The sequence below is a fragment of the Anolis sagrei genome, chromosome 10, assembly GCF_037176765.1.
Source record: "Anolis sagrei isolate rAnoSag1 chromosome 10, rAnoSag1.mat, whole genome shotgun sequence".
Taxonomy (NCBI): domain Eukaryota; kingdom Metazoa; phylum Chordata; class Lepidosauria; order Squamata; family Dactyloidae; genus Anolis; species Anolis sagrei.
This window is the reverse complement of record NC_090030.1, coordinates 21,448,559-21,466,871: the sequence shown is the minus strand read 5'-3', so window position 1 is coordinate 21,466,871 and position 18,313 is coordinate 21,448,559. Positions and strand designations below refer to the sequence as shown.

Genomic DNA, 18,313 nt, shown 5'->3' with positions numbered 1-18,313 from the left:
TCTAATTGCCTCTCAACAAAAGTTTGCCCCAGGCACAGTCAGGCCATTGTATGCTAATCAAGGTGGTCAGTTGAAACATTCACACCTAGCTCCAGCAGACAATAGTCCTTTGTCTCACCCTGGTCATTCCACAGATATGGTTCCAACAGACCTCACTACCTCTGAGGATGCTTGCCATAGATGCAGGCGAAACGTCAGGAGAGAATGCCTCTAGACCATGGCCATATAGCCTGAAAAAACCTACAACAACCCAAGGACTATTATTATTATGATGTTGTTATTATTATTATTATTATTATTATTATTATTATTATTAAGGGTGGAGAGGGGGCTCTGTCTTCCTGGTGCCCACAGATCTCCATCCTTATTGGCCAGACATGTTCGCCACATAGGATTGTGGGAATGCACCTTTCAGAAGCAGCAATAAAAGCTTTCCTAGAAACAGCCAAAAGCTCTAACCGGGGACAGGAAGCAGTTAAATGAATTTTGTGGAGTATAAGATGAAAATACCACAGAATATATGTTGTTCTCTTTGAGTAAACATCTTAGTTTGTGTCATAACCAATTTATGTAACTGTAGTTAAGAAAATTATGAATAGACAAGGAAGAGGATGGGAAGTGCAAAGAGTACGCTGTAGGAGTTTGAAAATTATGCCGTAGAGTTGTTTAGTGGGTTTGATGAGTTCATATGGATAGTGTTTGGGGTGTTTATTGCATAATTAAGTTTTGACTTGAATCTCTTGCGCCATTGAATGTAATGCACACCTCGATTTCCAAAATGCTGAAACTAAAAAAAAAAAAAGTCTTTGCTGCCCAATGTAATGCGCAGTGGTATAAAATGCACTCATTGCAAAGCTTCGAGCAATGGAAAACAAAACCTTGGGGTGCATCTGTGCTGTAGAGCAGTGGTTCTCAACCTTCCTAATGCCATGACCCTTTAATACAGTTCCTGATGTTGTGGTGACCCCCAACCATAACTTTATTTTCGTTGCTACTTCATAATTCTAATTTTGCTACTGTTGGGAATTGTAATGTAAATATCTCATATGCAAGATGCATTTTCGTTCACTGGACCAAATTTGGCACAAATACCCAATACGCCCAAATTTGAATACTGGTGGGGTTGGGGAGAATTGATTTTGGCCTTTGGGAGTTATAGTTGCTGGGGTTCACAGTTCACCTGCAATCAAAGAGCACTCTGAACTCCACCAATGATAGAATTGGGCCAAACCTGGCACACAGAACTCCCATGTCCAACAGGATCCATTTTCATTCACTGGACCAAATTTGAAACAAATACCCAATACACTCAAATTTGAATACTGGTGGGGTTGGGGGGATTGATTTTGTCATTTGGGAGTTGTAGTTGCTGGGATGTATAGTTCACCCACAATCAAAAAGCATTCTGAACTCCCCCAATGATGGAATTGAACCAAACTTGGCACACAGATCTCCCACAACTAACAAAAAATACTTGAAGAGTTTACTGGGCAACGACCTTGAGTTTTGGAGTTGTAGTTCACCTACCTCCAGAGAGCACTGTGGACTCAATAATGGATCTGGACCAAACTTGGCACAAATACTCAATATGCCCAAATGTGAACACTAGTGGAGTTTGGGATTTGGGAGTTGTAGTTGCAAGGATTTATAGTTCACCTACAATCAAAGAATATTCTGAACCTCACCAACGATAGAATTGGGCCAAACTTCCCACCAACAGAAAATACTGGGCATTGACCTTGAGTTTTGGAGTTGCAGTTTATGTACCTCCAAGTAGAGCACTGTGGACTCAAACAATGATAGATCCGGACCAAACTTGGCACGAATACTAAATATGCCCAAATGTGAAAACTGGTAGAATTTGGGGAGAATAGAACTTGACATTAGGGAGTTGTGGTTGCTGGGATTTATAGTTCACCTACAATCAGAGAGCATTCTGAACCCCACCAAAGATAGAATTGGGGCAAACTTTCCACACAGAATCCCCATGACCAACAGAAAATACTGTGTTTTCTGATGGTATTTGGCTACCCCTCTGACACCCCCTTGCGACCTCTTCCCGGGGCCCCAATCCCCAGGTTGAGAAACACTGCTGCGGAGCATTAGATTCAAGTGAACAGGGTAATAAAAAGATGTAATCATTTAAAAATATATCCCCATCTCGCTGCCTGGAGCACCCCAAAACTTTTTAGTGTCCCCCCCCCCCCCCCGTGTCCGTATTCATTCTAACAGATCCCTCTTGCCTCCCCCTTTGCTTGCAGGCGGCCCTCGGCTGGACACCTCCTACCGGCCGGTGCGCATGCCACAGATTGGCAAGCTGGTGCCAAGCCGGCCTCCTTACACGGGGGTTCTGCCCACCAGCATGAGCAGCATGATGGGAATCGACCCAGCCTACAAGTCTTCCATCTACCGGCAGCAGCAGCCGCCCGTGCCGCAAGGGCAGCTCCTGCGACAGCAGCTCCAGGCCAAGCTGGTAAGAGCCTCACCGTCCCTCTCTCCTTCTTGTGAGGTGGTCACACAGCAAGGTTACAGTGCTGTTACGCCACTTGGCTGCTACCTGTGGGATTCTGGGCTCTGTAATCACTTGCTGTGTCTCTCTGTCACTTTCCCAGCAGGGCCAGGGGATGGTGGCGCAACCCTTGCGGCAGATGGCTCCCGCCCCGTCTTATGCAGCTGTGCAGCCATCACAGGTGAGCTGGGAAGGGGCACCATGTTGGAGGGCTTCACTCTGCCCAGCTGCCTCCCAGTTGGAAATGATGGGACTTGAAGTACCTCCTCTCACTTCCTGAGACCATTGTGACCCTCATCCAATGACTGATCAAGACCAAAAGTGGCACACAGAGCCCCCATTAGCCACCCGACATCCTGGTACTGTTTGGAGGATGAACCATGGACGATGGGACTCGCCGTACCTTCACTAACTTCCTGAGACCACAGCGAGCCACATAAATAACTGATAAAGACCAACTTTGACACACAATGCCTTTCTCAAATAACCCTGGCACCGCCGTGTCCCCAAGCTAGTTGTAAATAAACCTTTTGTGATTTTTAAGATTGGCCTCTGCATGTTTGCCTCCTAAGCAAACATGTATTTATTTATTTTGTTTCCTGCATTTGTAACTCACCCTTCTCACCCCCGAGGGGGGACTCAGGGCAGCCTCACAGCAAGTACCATCCAGTGCTGTCACAATTATAAACATTCAACAATACAATTAAAAACATTAAACAATTAATTAAAAACAGTCAATTAAACAATTGATTAATACATGCCAATTAAAATCCAAATCCTGGTCCGGGTCAATTCATTATCACAAGTTGCTTAAATCTTCTTCCCACATTGCTGCTATTCAGTGGTCGAATGCTTGGTCCTATAGCCAAGTCTTGAGTTTTCTTCTAAAAGACAGGAGGGAGGTGGCCAGTCCGATGCCCCTGGGGAGGGAATTCCATAGATGGGGGGCCACTGCTGAGAAGGCCCTGTCCCTCATCCCCACCAATCCCATTTGCATAAGAATGAGAATATATATTATTGTTGTTTTAAACTGCTTATTTTGTTGTGTTTTATACTTTTTATCAATATATATGGATTGTTGTTTAAATGATTTTAATATGTTGTAGGCCACTTTGAGTCCCATAAGTCATCAGCGGGAGACCCTTCCCCCCAGCATCAGCTGCCGTTCTGGGCCAGAGTGAAGAGGGAGGGGGCCAGGGGACAGTTCCACCTTGTCTCCTGTGCTATTCTAATAATATAATATAATATATTGTACATACATATAATATTTATAATACTGTAATGTAATGTAATATAATAATAATAAGCACCGGGATTGTGGCGCAGCTGGCTGAGTGTCAGCTGCATTAAGATCACTCTGACCAAAAGGTCATGAGTTCAAAGCCAGCCTGGGTTGGAGTGGGTTTCCAACCAATTGTGTAGCCTGTTGTCGACCTTTGCAACCCGAAAGACAGTTGCATCTGTCAAGTAGGAAAATTAGGTACCACCTTAAAGTGTGGGGAGGCTAAATTAACTAATTTATGAGGCCATAAAAAACATTCCAGCAAAGCACTCCAGCAGAAAAGCATGCGGGGAATGCGGAAGTACTTAATCAGTGTCGCAGATGGACGATGAAAGCGACAGCTCCCCTGGCGGCCAGAAAAAGTTAAATAGCCTCTGTGTATGTCTGTATATGTTGCATGTTAAAATTGGCATTGAATGTTTGCCATATATGTGTACACTGTAATCCGCCCTAAGTCCCCTGCGGGGTGAGAAGGGCGGAATAAAAAAGCTCTAAATAAATAAATAAATTACATGTAATATTATTAATAATATCACGATATAGCAGTATGGTACAATATAGCAATATTTAATGCTGATATTGTACTATGCTAATAATATAATATATTGTATGTAATATATACCTTGAAAGCCGCTCTGAGTCCCCTTCAAGGTGAGAAGAGCGGCATATAAATATCATAAATAAGAGAGAAAAGTGGGATATAAATAAAGGTTTATTAAGCTCTGAATTCTTTAGAGTCACGTCACACGACATTTCACACTTTGCTTGCTAGTGAGCTGATGCTCAACTTTTTGTACCCTGTTTGTTTTTGGATTCTCTGCTATATATTTTAGGGGAGTTTTCCCTAACACTTTGAACGTGCTTTTCCTGCATGGCAGGGGGTTGGACTAGATGGCCCACGCAGTCTCTTCCGACTATGATTCTATGATTCTGTTCCCTCCTCAGGGCTACACCCCCTACGTCTCCCACATCGGTCTCCAGCAACACCCCTCCCAGTCTGGCGCCATGGTGCCCCCCTCCTACTCCAGCCAGACCTACCAAAACGCGCACCCTGGCTCCAACCCGACCTTCGTGGACCCCACCAGGCCCATGCAGCGGCCCAGCGGCTACGTCCATCAGCAAGCCCCGGGCTACGTCCACAGCTTGAGCGCCGCACAGAGGTACCTGGGAGCGGGGGTGTGGGCAGCGTGGTTGTGCTAATGCCTCCTTCCCTCCTGCCGACCGTTGAGCCGATCTGACAAATTTCTTGAGCAGAACTGTTCTCAGGAGCTATTGGGGGGCATTGTCCTGCAACTCGGTTGCTGCAGTGGATGATCTCCTGTTTCCCCATCAGTTACACAGGAGGTTCACACAGTAGCTTTACACACAACAGCCTTCACACTGGGGCTTCCTCTCACCAAAGCTTCTCACAGACTAAGGCTTACCTCACACAGAGGTTTCTCTCACAGACCTAGACCAACCTCACACTGTGAGGCTTTTTCACAGACTGAGACCTTTCTCCCACTGAGGCAAACTAACACAGAGGCCTGCTAAGCTACAGGCACATCTACTTATAGAGAACTTTGGCTTTTGCTGAGTCATTTTGCTGAGAGAGATATTGACAAGCTGGAATGTGTCCAGAGGAGGGCGACTAAAAGGATCAAAGGTTTGGAGAGCAAGCCCTATGAGGAGCGGCTTAAATAGCTGGGCATGTTTAGCCTGAAGAAAAGAAGGCTGAGAGGAGACATGATAGCCGTGTGTAAATATGTGAGAGGAAGTCATAGGGAGGAGGGAGCAAGCTTGTTTTCTGCTTCCCTGGACACTAGGACGCGGAACAATGTCTTCAAACTACAAGAAAGGAGATTCCACCTGAACATTAGGAAGAACTTTCTGACTGTGGGAGCCATTCAGCAATGGAACTCTCTGCCCCAGAATGTGGTGGAGGCTCCTTCTTTGGAAGATTTTAAACAGAGGCTGGATGGCCATCTGTCAGGGGTGCTTTGAATGCAATATTCCTGCTTCTTGGCAGGGGTTGGACTGGATGACCCATGAGGTCTCTTCCAACTCTATGGTTCTATAATTTTACCCTTTCTGTGCATGACTCACATTTTTGTAACTAAAAATACCTATTTAATTTTGAATATTTCTGACAGGTTTTCCCATCAGTCGATGCAGCCGGCCCCCATGATGAGTGGGGTGAACCACATGGGCGCCCAGGGGGTCCCGGCGGGCATCCGGCCCAGCCAGCTCCTCTCGGACCAGCAGCAGCAGCAATACCTGAGGCAGCAGCAACAGCAGCAGCAGATGCTCAGGGTAAGCATATTGGGAGTCCACAAAATGGGGCAGGAACCCCAAAGAGGGTGGAAGGGCAAAGGTGTGCTTCTGGGCTTGCAATTAAGAAAGGTGTCCGTTTGTTTGGTGGCAGAAACCACACCCAGCTGACTTTGGAGATTAACTATAGTGCAATAATATCTCCGGAATTATGTTCAATGACTTTTGGAATGGCGCCGGATTATGATTGTGGATGGCATGATTTTTAATAGTGATTTTAATGTTTTATATGTTTATAATGTGCATTTAATTTTAATTTTAAATCTCTGACTTAATATATTTTAACTGTTTGTTGTTTAAATGCATTGAATAGTTGCCATATGTAAAGCCTCCTTGAGTCGCCTTCAGGGTAGAAAAAGGCGGAATACAGATAGCGTGTTTCAATTATTTATTTACTATTTATTTATTTACTATACTTGTATACCACCTTTCTCAGCCTATCAGTAGAAAAGGGCCCTGCAAAGATGAGAAGTATTTTCCTCTCAATCAATTTCTAGGCTTGCTTGTGTCCTCTATAGAAATGCAATTCTTGTTACAATGATAACAATTTGACTAAAATTATTGTTGCTCTGTAGAACCCCTCCTTCTGAATCAAATTGCGATGGTTTTGAACAGGGTCCAGTGCGTAGACATGCGTTTGGGCCTCTCTCTCTCTCTCGTTGCCTTTCTCTCTCTCTGTTTTTTTTGGCTTACCTTGATGTCTTTTCCGCTCGCTTGACTTCCTTTGCATTTTGCTGTACCTGAAAAAAAATGCCTGTCGGTTGGCTTGAAACACGGCACACACAAAACTCTCCAATGCTAGAAGTGGGTCAGGAGCGTCCCTCGAGGGGCAAAGCGGCCCTGACCCTCGGCTGACCCCTTTTGTACCATAGCCAGGCTTTCTTCAACATTTTGGAAGCAACCCGCTCGCCGTCCTCTTCCCTTTTCTTCTCCGCTGCCCTTTTCTTACCTCCTAAAGTCCCTGGGAGTTGATGTGGCCTGGATGAGCCAAGTTCTACCTCTGAACTGAATGGCAACTCTGAGCCAACTTTTTGAAATTTCATCCCGTGGGGTGGGTTTTTTTTTTTTTTGCTCTTTTTATTTTGGAACAATGCATCATGTTCCTTTCCTTTCTCTCCATGGATTTGAGGTGTGGGAAGAAGAAAAAGCTGGCAGCAGCAATGGGACTAAAGTTAGAGCATCTTTCTCAAGTTGCAGCAAGACTGCTGATCTTTGGGCCTTTCTGACCCATGGAAGGCTGTGAGCAAACTTCTCCCCTTCTTCAAAGCCTCATTTCCGGAACGGGAGTCCCAAAGGACATCCTCTTTGTTGCACTAGTGGACTTACTAACAAAAGGCCCTCTCCATAAATGCGCAGCAGAGTAACTTATCAGCAGTAGCGTGACCCAGCACCAGTAGTGCGAAGTGATAAAATGAACAAAAACATGCAGACCATACTTATCTCTTCTTTATAAGCAAAACAATATTGTTGCACTATTTGCAAGAGCAAGGTTTCCATGACAAAGTTCACCCTTCACACTGGAGCTTCACACATGAGGCCTTCTCATACCGAGGCTTATCTCACACAGATATTTCTCTCACAGACCAAGACCTACCTCACACTGCAAGGCCTTTTCACAGACTGAGGCCTTTCTCCCACTGAGGCAAACTATCAAAGAGGCCTGCTAAGCTACAGGCATACCTACTTATATAGAATTGCAGCTTTTGCTTACCTCACACAGAGGCTTACCTCACGCGGAGGTTTCTCTCACAGACCAAGACCTACCTCACACTGTGAGGCCTTTTCACAGACTGAGGCCTTTCTCCCACTGAGGCAAACTAACACAGAGGCCTACTAAGCTACAGGCATACTTACTTATATAGAACTGCAGCTTTTGCTTACCTCACAAGGAGGCTTACCTCACACAGAGGTTTCTCTCACAGACCTAGACCAACCTCACACTATGAGGCCTTTTCACAGACTGAGGGCTTTCTCCCACTGAGGCAAACTATCACAGAGACCTGCTAAGCTACAGGCATACCTACTTATATAGAACTGCAGCTTTTGCTTACCTCACACAGAGGTTTCTCTCACAGACCTAGACCAACCTCACACTGTGAGGCCTTTTCACAGACCGAGTCCTTTCTCCCACTGAGGCAAACTATCACAGAGGCCTACTAAGCTACAGGCATACCTACTTATATACTGCAGCTTTTGCTTACCTCACACAGAGGCTTACCTCACACAGAGGCTTACCTCACACACCTAGACCAACCTCACACTGTGAGGCCTTTTCACAGACTGAGGCCTTTCTTCCACAGAGGCAAACTAACACAGAGGCCTGCTAAGCTCCAGACACACCTGCTTATATAGAACTGCAGCTTTTGCTTACCTCACACAGAGGTTTCTCTCACAGACCTAGACCAACCTCACACTGTGAGGCCTTTTCACAGACTGAGGCCTTTCTCCCACTGAGGCAAACTAACACAGAGGCACTTCTTGTCTTGGATCAAATCCAGGATAACATGGATTTCCTTTCCACAGAATCATAGAATTGGAATTGACCACAAGTGTCATCCAGTTCCTCCTTTTATCAGGAAAAGCACAATGTAATCCCCCCTGACAGATGACCATCCAGCCTCTGGAGTTCGCACCAGATTCCAAGGCAATGAGTTCTACTGTTGAACAGCTCTTCTTACAGTCAGGAAGTTCTTCCTCATGTTCAGGTGGAATCTCTTCCTTTTGTGCATCTCTTCTGTCTTTCCTGTTTGCAGGCATATGCCGAGAGAACTTTACCTCTCGGCATATGCTTTACCTCTCGGCATTTATGTTCACTTGTGGGTTTTTCTTTGGCTGCTCAGAGACAGTCAGAAATCTTGGCGCACAGTCAGCGAGGGACTTGATAGCAAAAGGAACCCCCTGAAGATCAGCAGAGCTCCCAATTGAATTCCTGCAAAGTTATTTAGCTGTTAGATTAGGTTCAGATTCAAACTGTTAAACTTGGGAGTGTAAACAAGGAACTTTTCATCCCCATGATGCTCCCATGGAACAATTTGCCATGTTTTTGGCCCTCTCTGGAGCATTTAAGACCTAATTTCTCTTGCAAAAGCCTCTCCTCTCTTTTATTGACTGACTTACTTGATTAATTTATGTCTATGGTATCCCCCGATATGACTTAAAACAGTGGTTCTCCCCTCTTCCCAATGCTGTGACACTTTAATACAGTTCCTTGTGTTCTGGTGACCCCCAACCATAAAATTATTTTTGTTGCTACTTCATAACTATAATTTTGCTACTGTTATGAATTGTAATGTAAATGTCTGATATGCAGGATGCATTTTCATTCACTGGACCAATTTTGGCACAAATACCCAATATACCCAAATTTGAGTACTGGTGGGGTTGGGGGGAGTATTGATTTTGTCATTTGAGAGTTGCTGGGATTTATAGTTCACCTACAATCAAAGAGCATTCTGAACTCCACCAGTAATGGAATTGAACCACTGGGTTGTTGTAGATTTTTTCGGGCTATATGGCCATGTTCTAGAGGCATTTTCTCCTGACGTTTCGCCTGCATCTATGGCAAGCATCCTCTCTTTACTTTTAAAGGAGTTGTTCTCCTCCAGAAACTTTGTTTTTGTCGCTGCCACAAACCATGTTGAATTGGTTGAGATGCTATGAGATACTCATTGAAAAACTAGAACGAAATGTGCTGCAGGATGTCCCTCCCGCAAGAACAAAGTTTTGGCAATTTAATAGACCTCACTACCTCTGAGGATGCTTGCCATAGATGCAGGCGAAACGTCAGGAGAAAATGCCTCTAGAACATGGCCATATAGCCCGAAAAAACCCACAAGAACCTAACCTTTCTCATGTTTTTATGGAAGAACCAATTAGGAAATGACAATTATAACCCAGGGACAAAAATTGTGTTATATAGAGTCATAGAATCATAGAGTTGGAAGAGACCTCATGGGCCATCCAGTCCTACCCCCTGCCAAGAAGCAGGAATATTGCATTCAAAGCACCCCTGACAGATGGCCATCCAGCCTCTGTTGGAAAGCTTCCACCACACTCCGGGGCAGAGAGTTCTACTGCTGAACGGCTCTCACAGTCAGGAAGTTCTTCCTCATGTTCAGGTGGAATCTCCTTTCTTGTAGTTTGTAATACAACACCTCCAGGTTAAAAGGCCTCCTGGATCCAACCCCAAGGTGGCCTTCTCCTGTGTCTTAGTTGGTTTTCTCCTGAGACTATGGTTTGTTAGGCGGGGAAAAGGCTTTCCCTTTGATTATAGTGGCCGAGAGAGGGCCCAAAACATAATAGAAGTGCTCTCATGCTCCCTAAGGGCCATCAAAGGAGAAGCAATGGAAGAAAAGGGCTCCTTCTACTGCTGATGGGCTTCATGTTCCCCACATCTCCTCCCAAGAGCGCCTCTCAAGAGCTCCACAATGCAATGCTTGCCTCTAAGCCGGGTCTTCGCTTTCTCTCTTGCTCGCTTTTCATCCCCCGGAGCTAGAGAGGCGCAGCGGAACTTCTCCGCAATCAGCATCGAGTGCCAGGTCGCCCGCGTCTGGTCTCTTCCATTGTTGCCCCAAAGCGTTCCTCCTCTCAGCCCGCTTAAGTCGTTTTTTGAAGCCAGACTTCAGAGGCTCGTCGAGACTTCCGCAGCCTCCTTCTCGTTCCAAAACAGAAAAGGAAAGAGATATGTCAAGAATAGAGAAGTCGGCCCCAGAGAGAGAGCTGTGTTGCATTCCTCCAGCGCAGGAAGAGGGGGATTCAGTGGATTTGGGAGGAGCAAAGCTCCAGGCAGAAAATTAAATTAATAATAATAATAATAATAATAATAATAAAACTTTATTTATACCCCGCCACCATCTCTGAGTCCCCTTCGGGGTGAGAAGAGCAGGGTATAAATACAGTAAATGAATAAATAATAAAATCTCCCCAAGGGACTCGGAGCGGCTTACATGAGGCCAAGCCCAACAACACATCAATAAAAACAACAAGCAATAAGCAAAATAAACAACACAATTAATATAACTCACACATCTATATAAATAAAAATGTAATGTTCGTTTGTGGGATTAACAGAACTCAAAAACCACTGGATGAATTGACACCAAATTTGGACACAAGACACCTAACAACCCAATGTATGCCCTTCACTCAAAAAATTGATTTTGTCATTTGGGAGTTGTAGTTGCTGGGATTTATAGTTCACCTAAAATTAAGGAGCATTCTGAACCCCACCAACGATGGAATTGAACCAAACTTGGCACACGGTTCTCCCATGACCAACAGAAAATACTGGAAGGGTTTGGTGGGCAGTGTCCTTTGGTTTTGGAGTTGTAGTTCACCTACATCCAGAGATCACTGTGGACTCAAACAATGATGGATCTGGACCAAACTTGGCACAAATCCTCAAAATGCCCAAATGTGAACACTGGTGGAGTTTGGGGAAAATAGAATCTTGACATTTGGGAGTTGTAGTTGCAGGGATTTATAGTTCACCTACAATCAAAGAGCATTCTGAACCCCACCAATGATAAAATTGGGCCAAATTGTGGGCTGCAGCAATGCGTGGCAGGGGACGGCTAGTAGACAATAACACACAAGGATTTAAAAACCTATGGCTGGGCCAGATGTAATAGTCAAAACGCTGGACATGAACAGAGGTAGGAAGTATCTGGAAGGAGGGCTTTAAACAAAAAGTAGAGAGCAACCCAATGGGTAATTAAAGTGCTTCTCGGAATATTTTGCAGGGAATTGTTTCCTTTATTCAGGGAAGGCACACTGGAACAGCCACGTTTTAGGCTCCTCCTAAAGACTGCCGATGTGGAGGCTTGCCTGATATCCTTGGGGAGTGAGTTCCAGAGTCGAGGGGCCATCATAGAGAAAGCCCTTTCCCTTGTCCCCACCAATTGATCTATCCCCAACACTTCATATCAGGCACAATTGGCATCATCTAGTAAATTAATCTGGTGGTGCAGCAGGTTTAACTGCTGAGCTGCTGAACTTGGTGACCAAAAAGTTGGCGGTTTGAATTCAGGGAGTGGGGTGAGCTCCCACTGTTAGCCCCAGCTTCTGCCAAACAAACAGTTCCAAAATATGCAAGTGTGAGTAGATCAATAAATACCGCTTCTGCTGCAAGGTAACGGTGCTCCATGCAGGCATGCTTGCCACACGACCTAGGAGGTGTCTACGGACAACACCCGCACTTTGGCTTAGAAATGGAGATGAGCACTACGACCCCAGAGTTAGACACGACTAGACTTAATGTCAGGGGAAATTTTTACCTTTACCTTTTACACAGAGCACATTTTTCCAGCTTGAGAAACCCTGGCAAGAAGGAATCTGGATTGATGAGACTTGTTTCTGCCCAATTTCTCAGTTGGATATTTTGCACAGAAATGATAATCCTGTGCTGAACTATTACTTTCTGTGCAGCAAACATTTTCTGCCTGGAAAATTGTTTTCTTTGGAGAAGAACTAAGTGCAAAATGACTCCCAAATTTCAAATAATTTGCATAGTTTTCAGGGATTATTTTATTTTATTTTATTTTATTGCAGTGGGAGGAAATAGCTGGAACTGAACTTTTGGGGCCCAAAACGATTTCTATCCAGAAAATATTTCCTTTGCATATGTGATGTGAAATGGCTAACAGATTGCATATAGCTTCCGAACACCATATCGTTTCCAAAGGTATTTTTTTCCTTAGGAGGAAATGTCCCAAATTGCTGGTTGGAAAAGAAGGTGTCTACATGTTTCTTCCTGCAAGGCTACTGCCTCCCCGCAGCCCTGTTTAACCCCTCCTTTCCCTCCTAGGAAAGACTTTGGCGTCCCTACTCCTTCCTCAATATGATTGACTCTTTCTCTTTTATGTTCTGGTTTTCTAGCAACAGCAACAGCAGCAGCAGCCCCCTCCGCAGCCGCAGCCCCCTCCACAACAACCCCAGCCGCAGCCCCAGGTCCCCAGCGTCCCCCAACCACAAGCGCAGGGCCAGCCCCCGGGACTCGGCATGCAAGCCCTGGCTCCCCAGCAGCCCATGGTAAGTGTGCCCTCTCTCCGGCCAAAGGTGATGATGAGAATAATTTTAATAACAACAACAATAATAATAATACAGGCAGTCCTCGAGTTACAAATATCTGACCTACAAACGGCTCATAGTTAAGAACAGGGCTGAGACAACCAGAAGTAGGAAAAATCTACCTCTAGAGTTATTATCAAGGGGAAGAGAGGTGAAATGTTCTGAGAGGGGCACAAACAGCAATGAAAACCCCACAGGGTGTTCACCCTTCCAGAGGTTTTCAAGTTTTTTTAGGCTGAAAAAGCCACCCTCAGCTTATCCTCGAGTCAAAGTTATTTATTAATTTCCTGTTGTTGTTATTATTATTATTTTACTCTATTTATTATTATTGGAAGGATACATAAGCACATATACATTGAAGAAGGTCAGAATAATGGTTTAATCAGAGTTGGGCAGTGTTATCTTAAATTACAATTTTATGTAAATATTCAAAAACATTTAACCTCCTGATGCCGCAATTCATGTAATGTTATTGGTAGCTATTTTTATTTTGGAATTTAACCAGTAGCTGCTGCATTTCCCACTCTCGGCTTATACTGGAGTCAATACGTTTCCCAGTTTTTGTGTGGTAGAATTAGGTGCCTCGGCTTATATTTGGGCCGGCTTATACTTGAATATATACGGTGTGTGTGTGTGTGTGTGTGTATATATGCTCAGTGCATAATGAGTACCTTAAAAACAAAAGAACCAATGAACGAAATCACACCAAATTTGGCAACAAAACGTCTCACAACACAAGGAGTGACCATCACTCAAAAGATTTTGTCATTTGGGAGTTGTAGTTGCTGGGATTTATAGTTCACCTATAATCAAAAGCATTCTGAACTCCACCAATGATGGAATTGAACCAAACTTGGTACACAGGACTCCCATGACCACTAGAAAATACAGAAAGGGTTTGGTGGGCATTGACCTTGAATTTTGGAATTCAAGAGAGCACTGTGGACTCAAACAATGATGGATCCGGACCAAACTTGGCACGAATACTCAATATTCCCAAATATTAACACAGATGGAGTTTGGGGGAAATAGACCTTGACATTTGGGAGTTGTAGTTACTGGGATTTATAGTTCACCTACAATCAAAGAGCGTTCTGAACCCCACTAACGACAGAATTGGGACAAACCTTCTACACAGAACCCCCATGACCAACAGAAAATACTTAAGGCCATCCAGTCCAACTCCCTTCATCAGGGCAAGAAAATGTAATCAAAGCCCTCCTGACAAAGAGCCATCCAGCCATAGATATAGAGAGAGATATATGACTCACACACACACAGATATAGTATCATAGATTTGAAAGGGACCCCTAAACAAGGACAATTCTATGTTGCATGCTCCATAGTAGGCCAATCAGACAGTCTCTACATCAATACAAGCATAAAGAAATTAGATATATTAGAAACAAACACTTTCTCATACCTTTATTTTCCAGATCAACAGACTGGGCCACAGCAACGCGTGGCAGGGGACAGTTTGTGTGTGTGTGTGTGTGGCTGGAGTTACACTTAGAAAATGTACCTGTTCTGACTTACATACCAATTCATCTTAAGAACAAACCTTGTTCGTAACTTGGGGACTGCCTTGAAATAATATAATGAGCTCATAAAGCATCTAACCACAGGATCATGGCTGCACTTGCACTGCGGGATTGCTGCAGTGTGGCTTTCTCCTTTAACTGCCCCCTGGCCCCATCCTGGGAGTTGTTGTTTGGTGAGACCCCAGCACTTTTTTTCCCACTGAAGACTCAATACTCTTTGTCAAACTACAGTTGAGTCATGGCAGTTAAAATTGTTTGTTTCTGTGTTGTTACCCATCTTAGGCTTCTGTTCAAAAGTGTGAAGTCTCATGCTCAGACTGCAATAATATTTGGCTCAGAAATGTTGAATAAATTACTTGTGTTGATTTTTAAAATCTGTTTTTGGTCTATTGCTTTGGAGGCAGAAAAGCAAATACAGAAATATTCGGAATAAATGATCGGGAAGCACCTAACGGCGGGCTGGCGCAAGGAGGACTGTATTGGATTGCGCCCCCAGGTTTAATGTTTCCCCCCCCCCCCCCACTTTGTGTTGCAGTTCCAGCGGCAAGGCCTCCAGCAGACGCAGCAGCAGCAGCAAACGGCAGCCCTGGTCCGGCAGCTCCAGCAGCAGCTTTCAAGTAAGGCTCCCATAGGATCATGGCATCCTAGAGTTGGGAAAAACCTGTCAGAAATTTAAAATTAACTGGGTATTTTTGATTACGAAAATGTGAGTCAAGCAATGAAAGCGTCAGTAGGCCGAAGCTTGTTAGAGTCACTGGACCAAAGCTAGTATTGTTCGGTGGAGCGTGAGTAGTCCGAAGCCTGTTAGAGTTAGTGGGCCAAAGCTAGCATCGTCCAAAGGAGTGTGAGGTAAACCTCTATGTGAGAGAAGCCTCGTGTGAGTTAGTGGGCCAAAGCTAGCGTCGTCCAAAGGAGTGTGAGGTAAACCTCTATGTGAGAGAAGCCTCGTGAGAGTTAGTGGGCCAAAGCTAGCATTGTCCAAAGGAGTGTGAGGTAAACCTCTATGTGAAAGAAGCCTCGTGTGAGTTAGTGGGCCAAAGCTAGCGTCGTCCAAAGGAGTGTGAGGTAAACCTCTATGTGAGAGAAGCCTCGTGTGAGTTAGAGGGCCAAAGCTAGCGTCGTCCAAAGGGGTGTGAGGTAAACCTCTGTGTGAGAGAAGCCTCGTGTGAGTTAGTGGGCCAAAGCTAGCGTCGTCCAAAGGGGTGTGAGGTAAACCTCTGTGTGAGAGAAGCCTCGTGTGAGTTAGTGGGCCAAAGCTAGCGTCGTCCAAAGGAGTGTGAGGTAAACCTCTGTGTGAGAGAAGCCTCGTGTGAGAAAGCTGCTGTGTGTAAAGCTACTATGTATTTGTTTATTTGCGTTATGGAAACCTTGTAAACAGTGTAACTACTATTTTACTACAAAGAAAAGCCTTCTATGGAAGAGATAGCATTGGTCTATATGTTTTTGTTCTTTTTATCCCTTTGGACTATTGGTGCTGGGTCACGCTGCTGCTGATAAGTTACTCTACTGTATATTTATGAGGAGGGTCTTTTGTTTATTTATTTGTTTGTTTGTTTGTTTGTTTATTTACAGTATTTATATACCGCTTTTTCTCACCCCGAGGGGACTCAAAGCGGTTTTCACATAGATAATGGCAAAAATTATGGAGCCCCTGGTGGCGCACTGGGTTAAACCCCTGTGCCGGCAGGACTGAAGGTTTGAATCCGGGGAGAGGCGGATGAGCTCCCTCTATCAGCTCCAGCTCCTCATGCGGGGACATGAGAGAAGCCTCCCACAAGGATGATAAAACATCAAATCATCCGGGCGTCCCCTGGGCAATGTCCTTGCAGACGGCCAATTCTCTCACACAAGAAGTGACTTGCAGTTTCTCAGGTCGCACGACCAAAAATGGCAAAAATTCAATGCCTTACAACTACAATAGCAAAAAACACACTTTAAACATAAATCATATTAGAAGCAGTACATCATCAAATATCAAAACAGTGATTAAAACCATAGAACAATCTCATCAGTCAAGTCGCCATTCCAGTCCTTGTCCTACTAAAAGCTGCATACATATATTGTCCGAAGGCCTGGTCCAAGAACCATGATTTTAATTTTTTTTCTACAGGTCAGGAGCGAGGGAGCAGATCTTACCTCCTTTGGGAGTGTGTTCCATAAGGGGGGGGGGGGGGCACAGCTGAGAAGCCCCTGCTCCTCGTCCCCACCAGTCGCATTTGCGCTGTTGACGAGAGTGAGAGCAGGGCCTTCCCGGATGATCTTAAATTGCGAGGTGGGATGTAGGGGCAGATATGTTCGGACAAGTAAGCTGGGCCCGAACCGTATAGAGCTTTATAGGTCAAAACCAACACTTTGAATTGGGCTCAGAGATGGACCGGCAGCCAGTGGAGTTGGCATAACAGGGGGGTGGTATGCTCCTTGTATGCCACCCCAGTTAGTAATCAGGCAGCCACTCATTGAACTAACTGAAGTTTCCGAACCGTCTTCAAAGGCAGCCCCACGTAGAGTGCGTTGCAGTAATCTATTCAGGATGTAACCAGAGTGTGGACCACCATAGCCAGATCAGACTTCCCAAGGTATGGGCGCAGCTGGTGCACGTGTTAATAAGTCTACTCTTTTGTTAATAAGTCCACTCACCCAACAAGACCCAAAGGGCCATGCAGTCCAACCGGCTTCTGTCAGGAAGGATGCCATCAAAACCCTTCCAGGAATATCCAGAGTGGCCATCTTAATTAGCATTTAATGACCTAGCAGTTTCAAGGTCTGGAGGAATTGTTGGGAGGTGATTAGCTGGCCCAGGTTTTTCATGTCTGGAATTCCCCTGTTTTTGAGTGTTGTTCTTTATTTAATGTTATGATTTTAGATTTTTTTAAATACTAGTAGCCTAATGTTGGTACCCAGGCAGTAAGAAGCTAAACCTTGAAACTGCTATGCCTTTACATGCTAATCAAGGTAGCCAGTTGAAACATTCACACCTACCTCAAACAGACAAGAGTTCTTTCTCCCATCCTGGACATTCCACAGATATATAAACCCAATTTTCCAAGTTGCCAACAGACCTCACAATCTCGAAGGATGCCTCCCATAGATGCAGGCTAAATGTCAGGAGAGAATGCTTCTGGAACATAGCCATACAGCCTGGTAAACAACCCAGCGATTCCAGCCATGAAAGCCTTCGACAATACAGAGTGTAATCCTCTTGCCTGATTCTGACTGCTTTTTTCTCCCTGCAGATACGCAGCCCCAGCAGAACAGCAACCCTTTTGGACGGTATTGATGCCCAGCAAGGGAGGACCGGCGGCCATGACAGTGGGCTTGAGGAGGCCTCTCCCTGTGGCTACGGCTGGAGAATGGGGCTCGGACCTTGGGTGCTCTCCTCCAAAAGCCTGTCCCCGTCCCCCCCTCGGACCCCACTCCGCCGCGTTTGGGACGGGGAGGGTCTGCTCGCGCCGCCGAGCGAGTGTTTTTAATCTCCACTTTCTACCAGTGTTTCCAAAATCCTGTGTGATCAATAGAGTCTCCCCCAACCCTTTCCCGCTTTGATTTCAGGTTTTAATGAGTTTTTAGTATTTTTGTTAAGAATAATGACAAAAGAAAACAAAT

The 18,313-nt window shown here is 45.0% G+C and overlaps 1 protein-coding gene across 4 annotated transcripts in view; it reads left to right on the top strand.

Moving 5' to 3' along the window:
- The window catches only part of MED12 (mediator complex subunit 12), a 72,831-nt gene extending 54,750 nt beyond the window's left edge, over positions 1-18,081 (top strand). For 3 of the 4 annotated variants that reach the window (XM_067471616.1, XM_067471617.1, XM_067471614.1), the window contains 7 exons: positions 2,262-2,473; positions 2,613-2,690; positions 4,737-4,951; positions 5,924-6,083; positions 12,978-13,130; positions 15,246-15,327; positions 17,944-18,081. In XM_067471616.1, the coding sequence (XP_067327717.1) occupies positions 2,262-2,473; positions 2,613-2,690; positions 4,737-4,951; positions 5,924-6,083; positions 12,978-13,130; positions 15,246-15,327; positions 17,944-17,987 (944 nt within the window). In that variant the 3' untranslated portion in view covers positions 17,988-18,081. The remainder of the gene's footprint in view (positions 1-2,261; positions 2,474-2,612; positions 2,691-4,736; positions 4,952-5,923; positions 6,084-12,977; positions 13,131-15,245; positions 15,328-17,943) is intronic. The other variant, XM_067471615.1, reaches the window with a different exon arrangement.
- Positions 18,082-18,313: the final 232 nt, after the last annotated feature.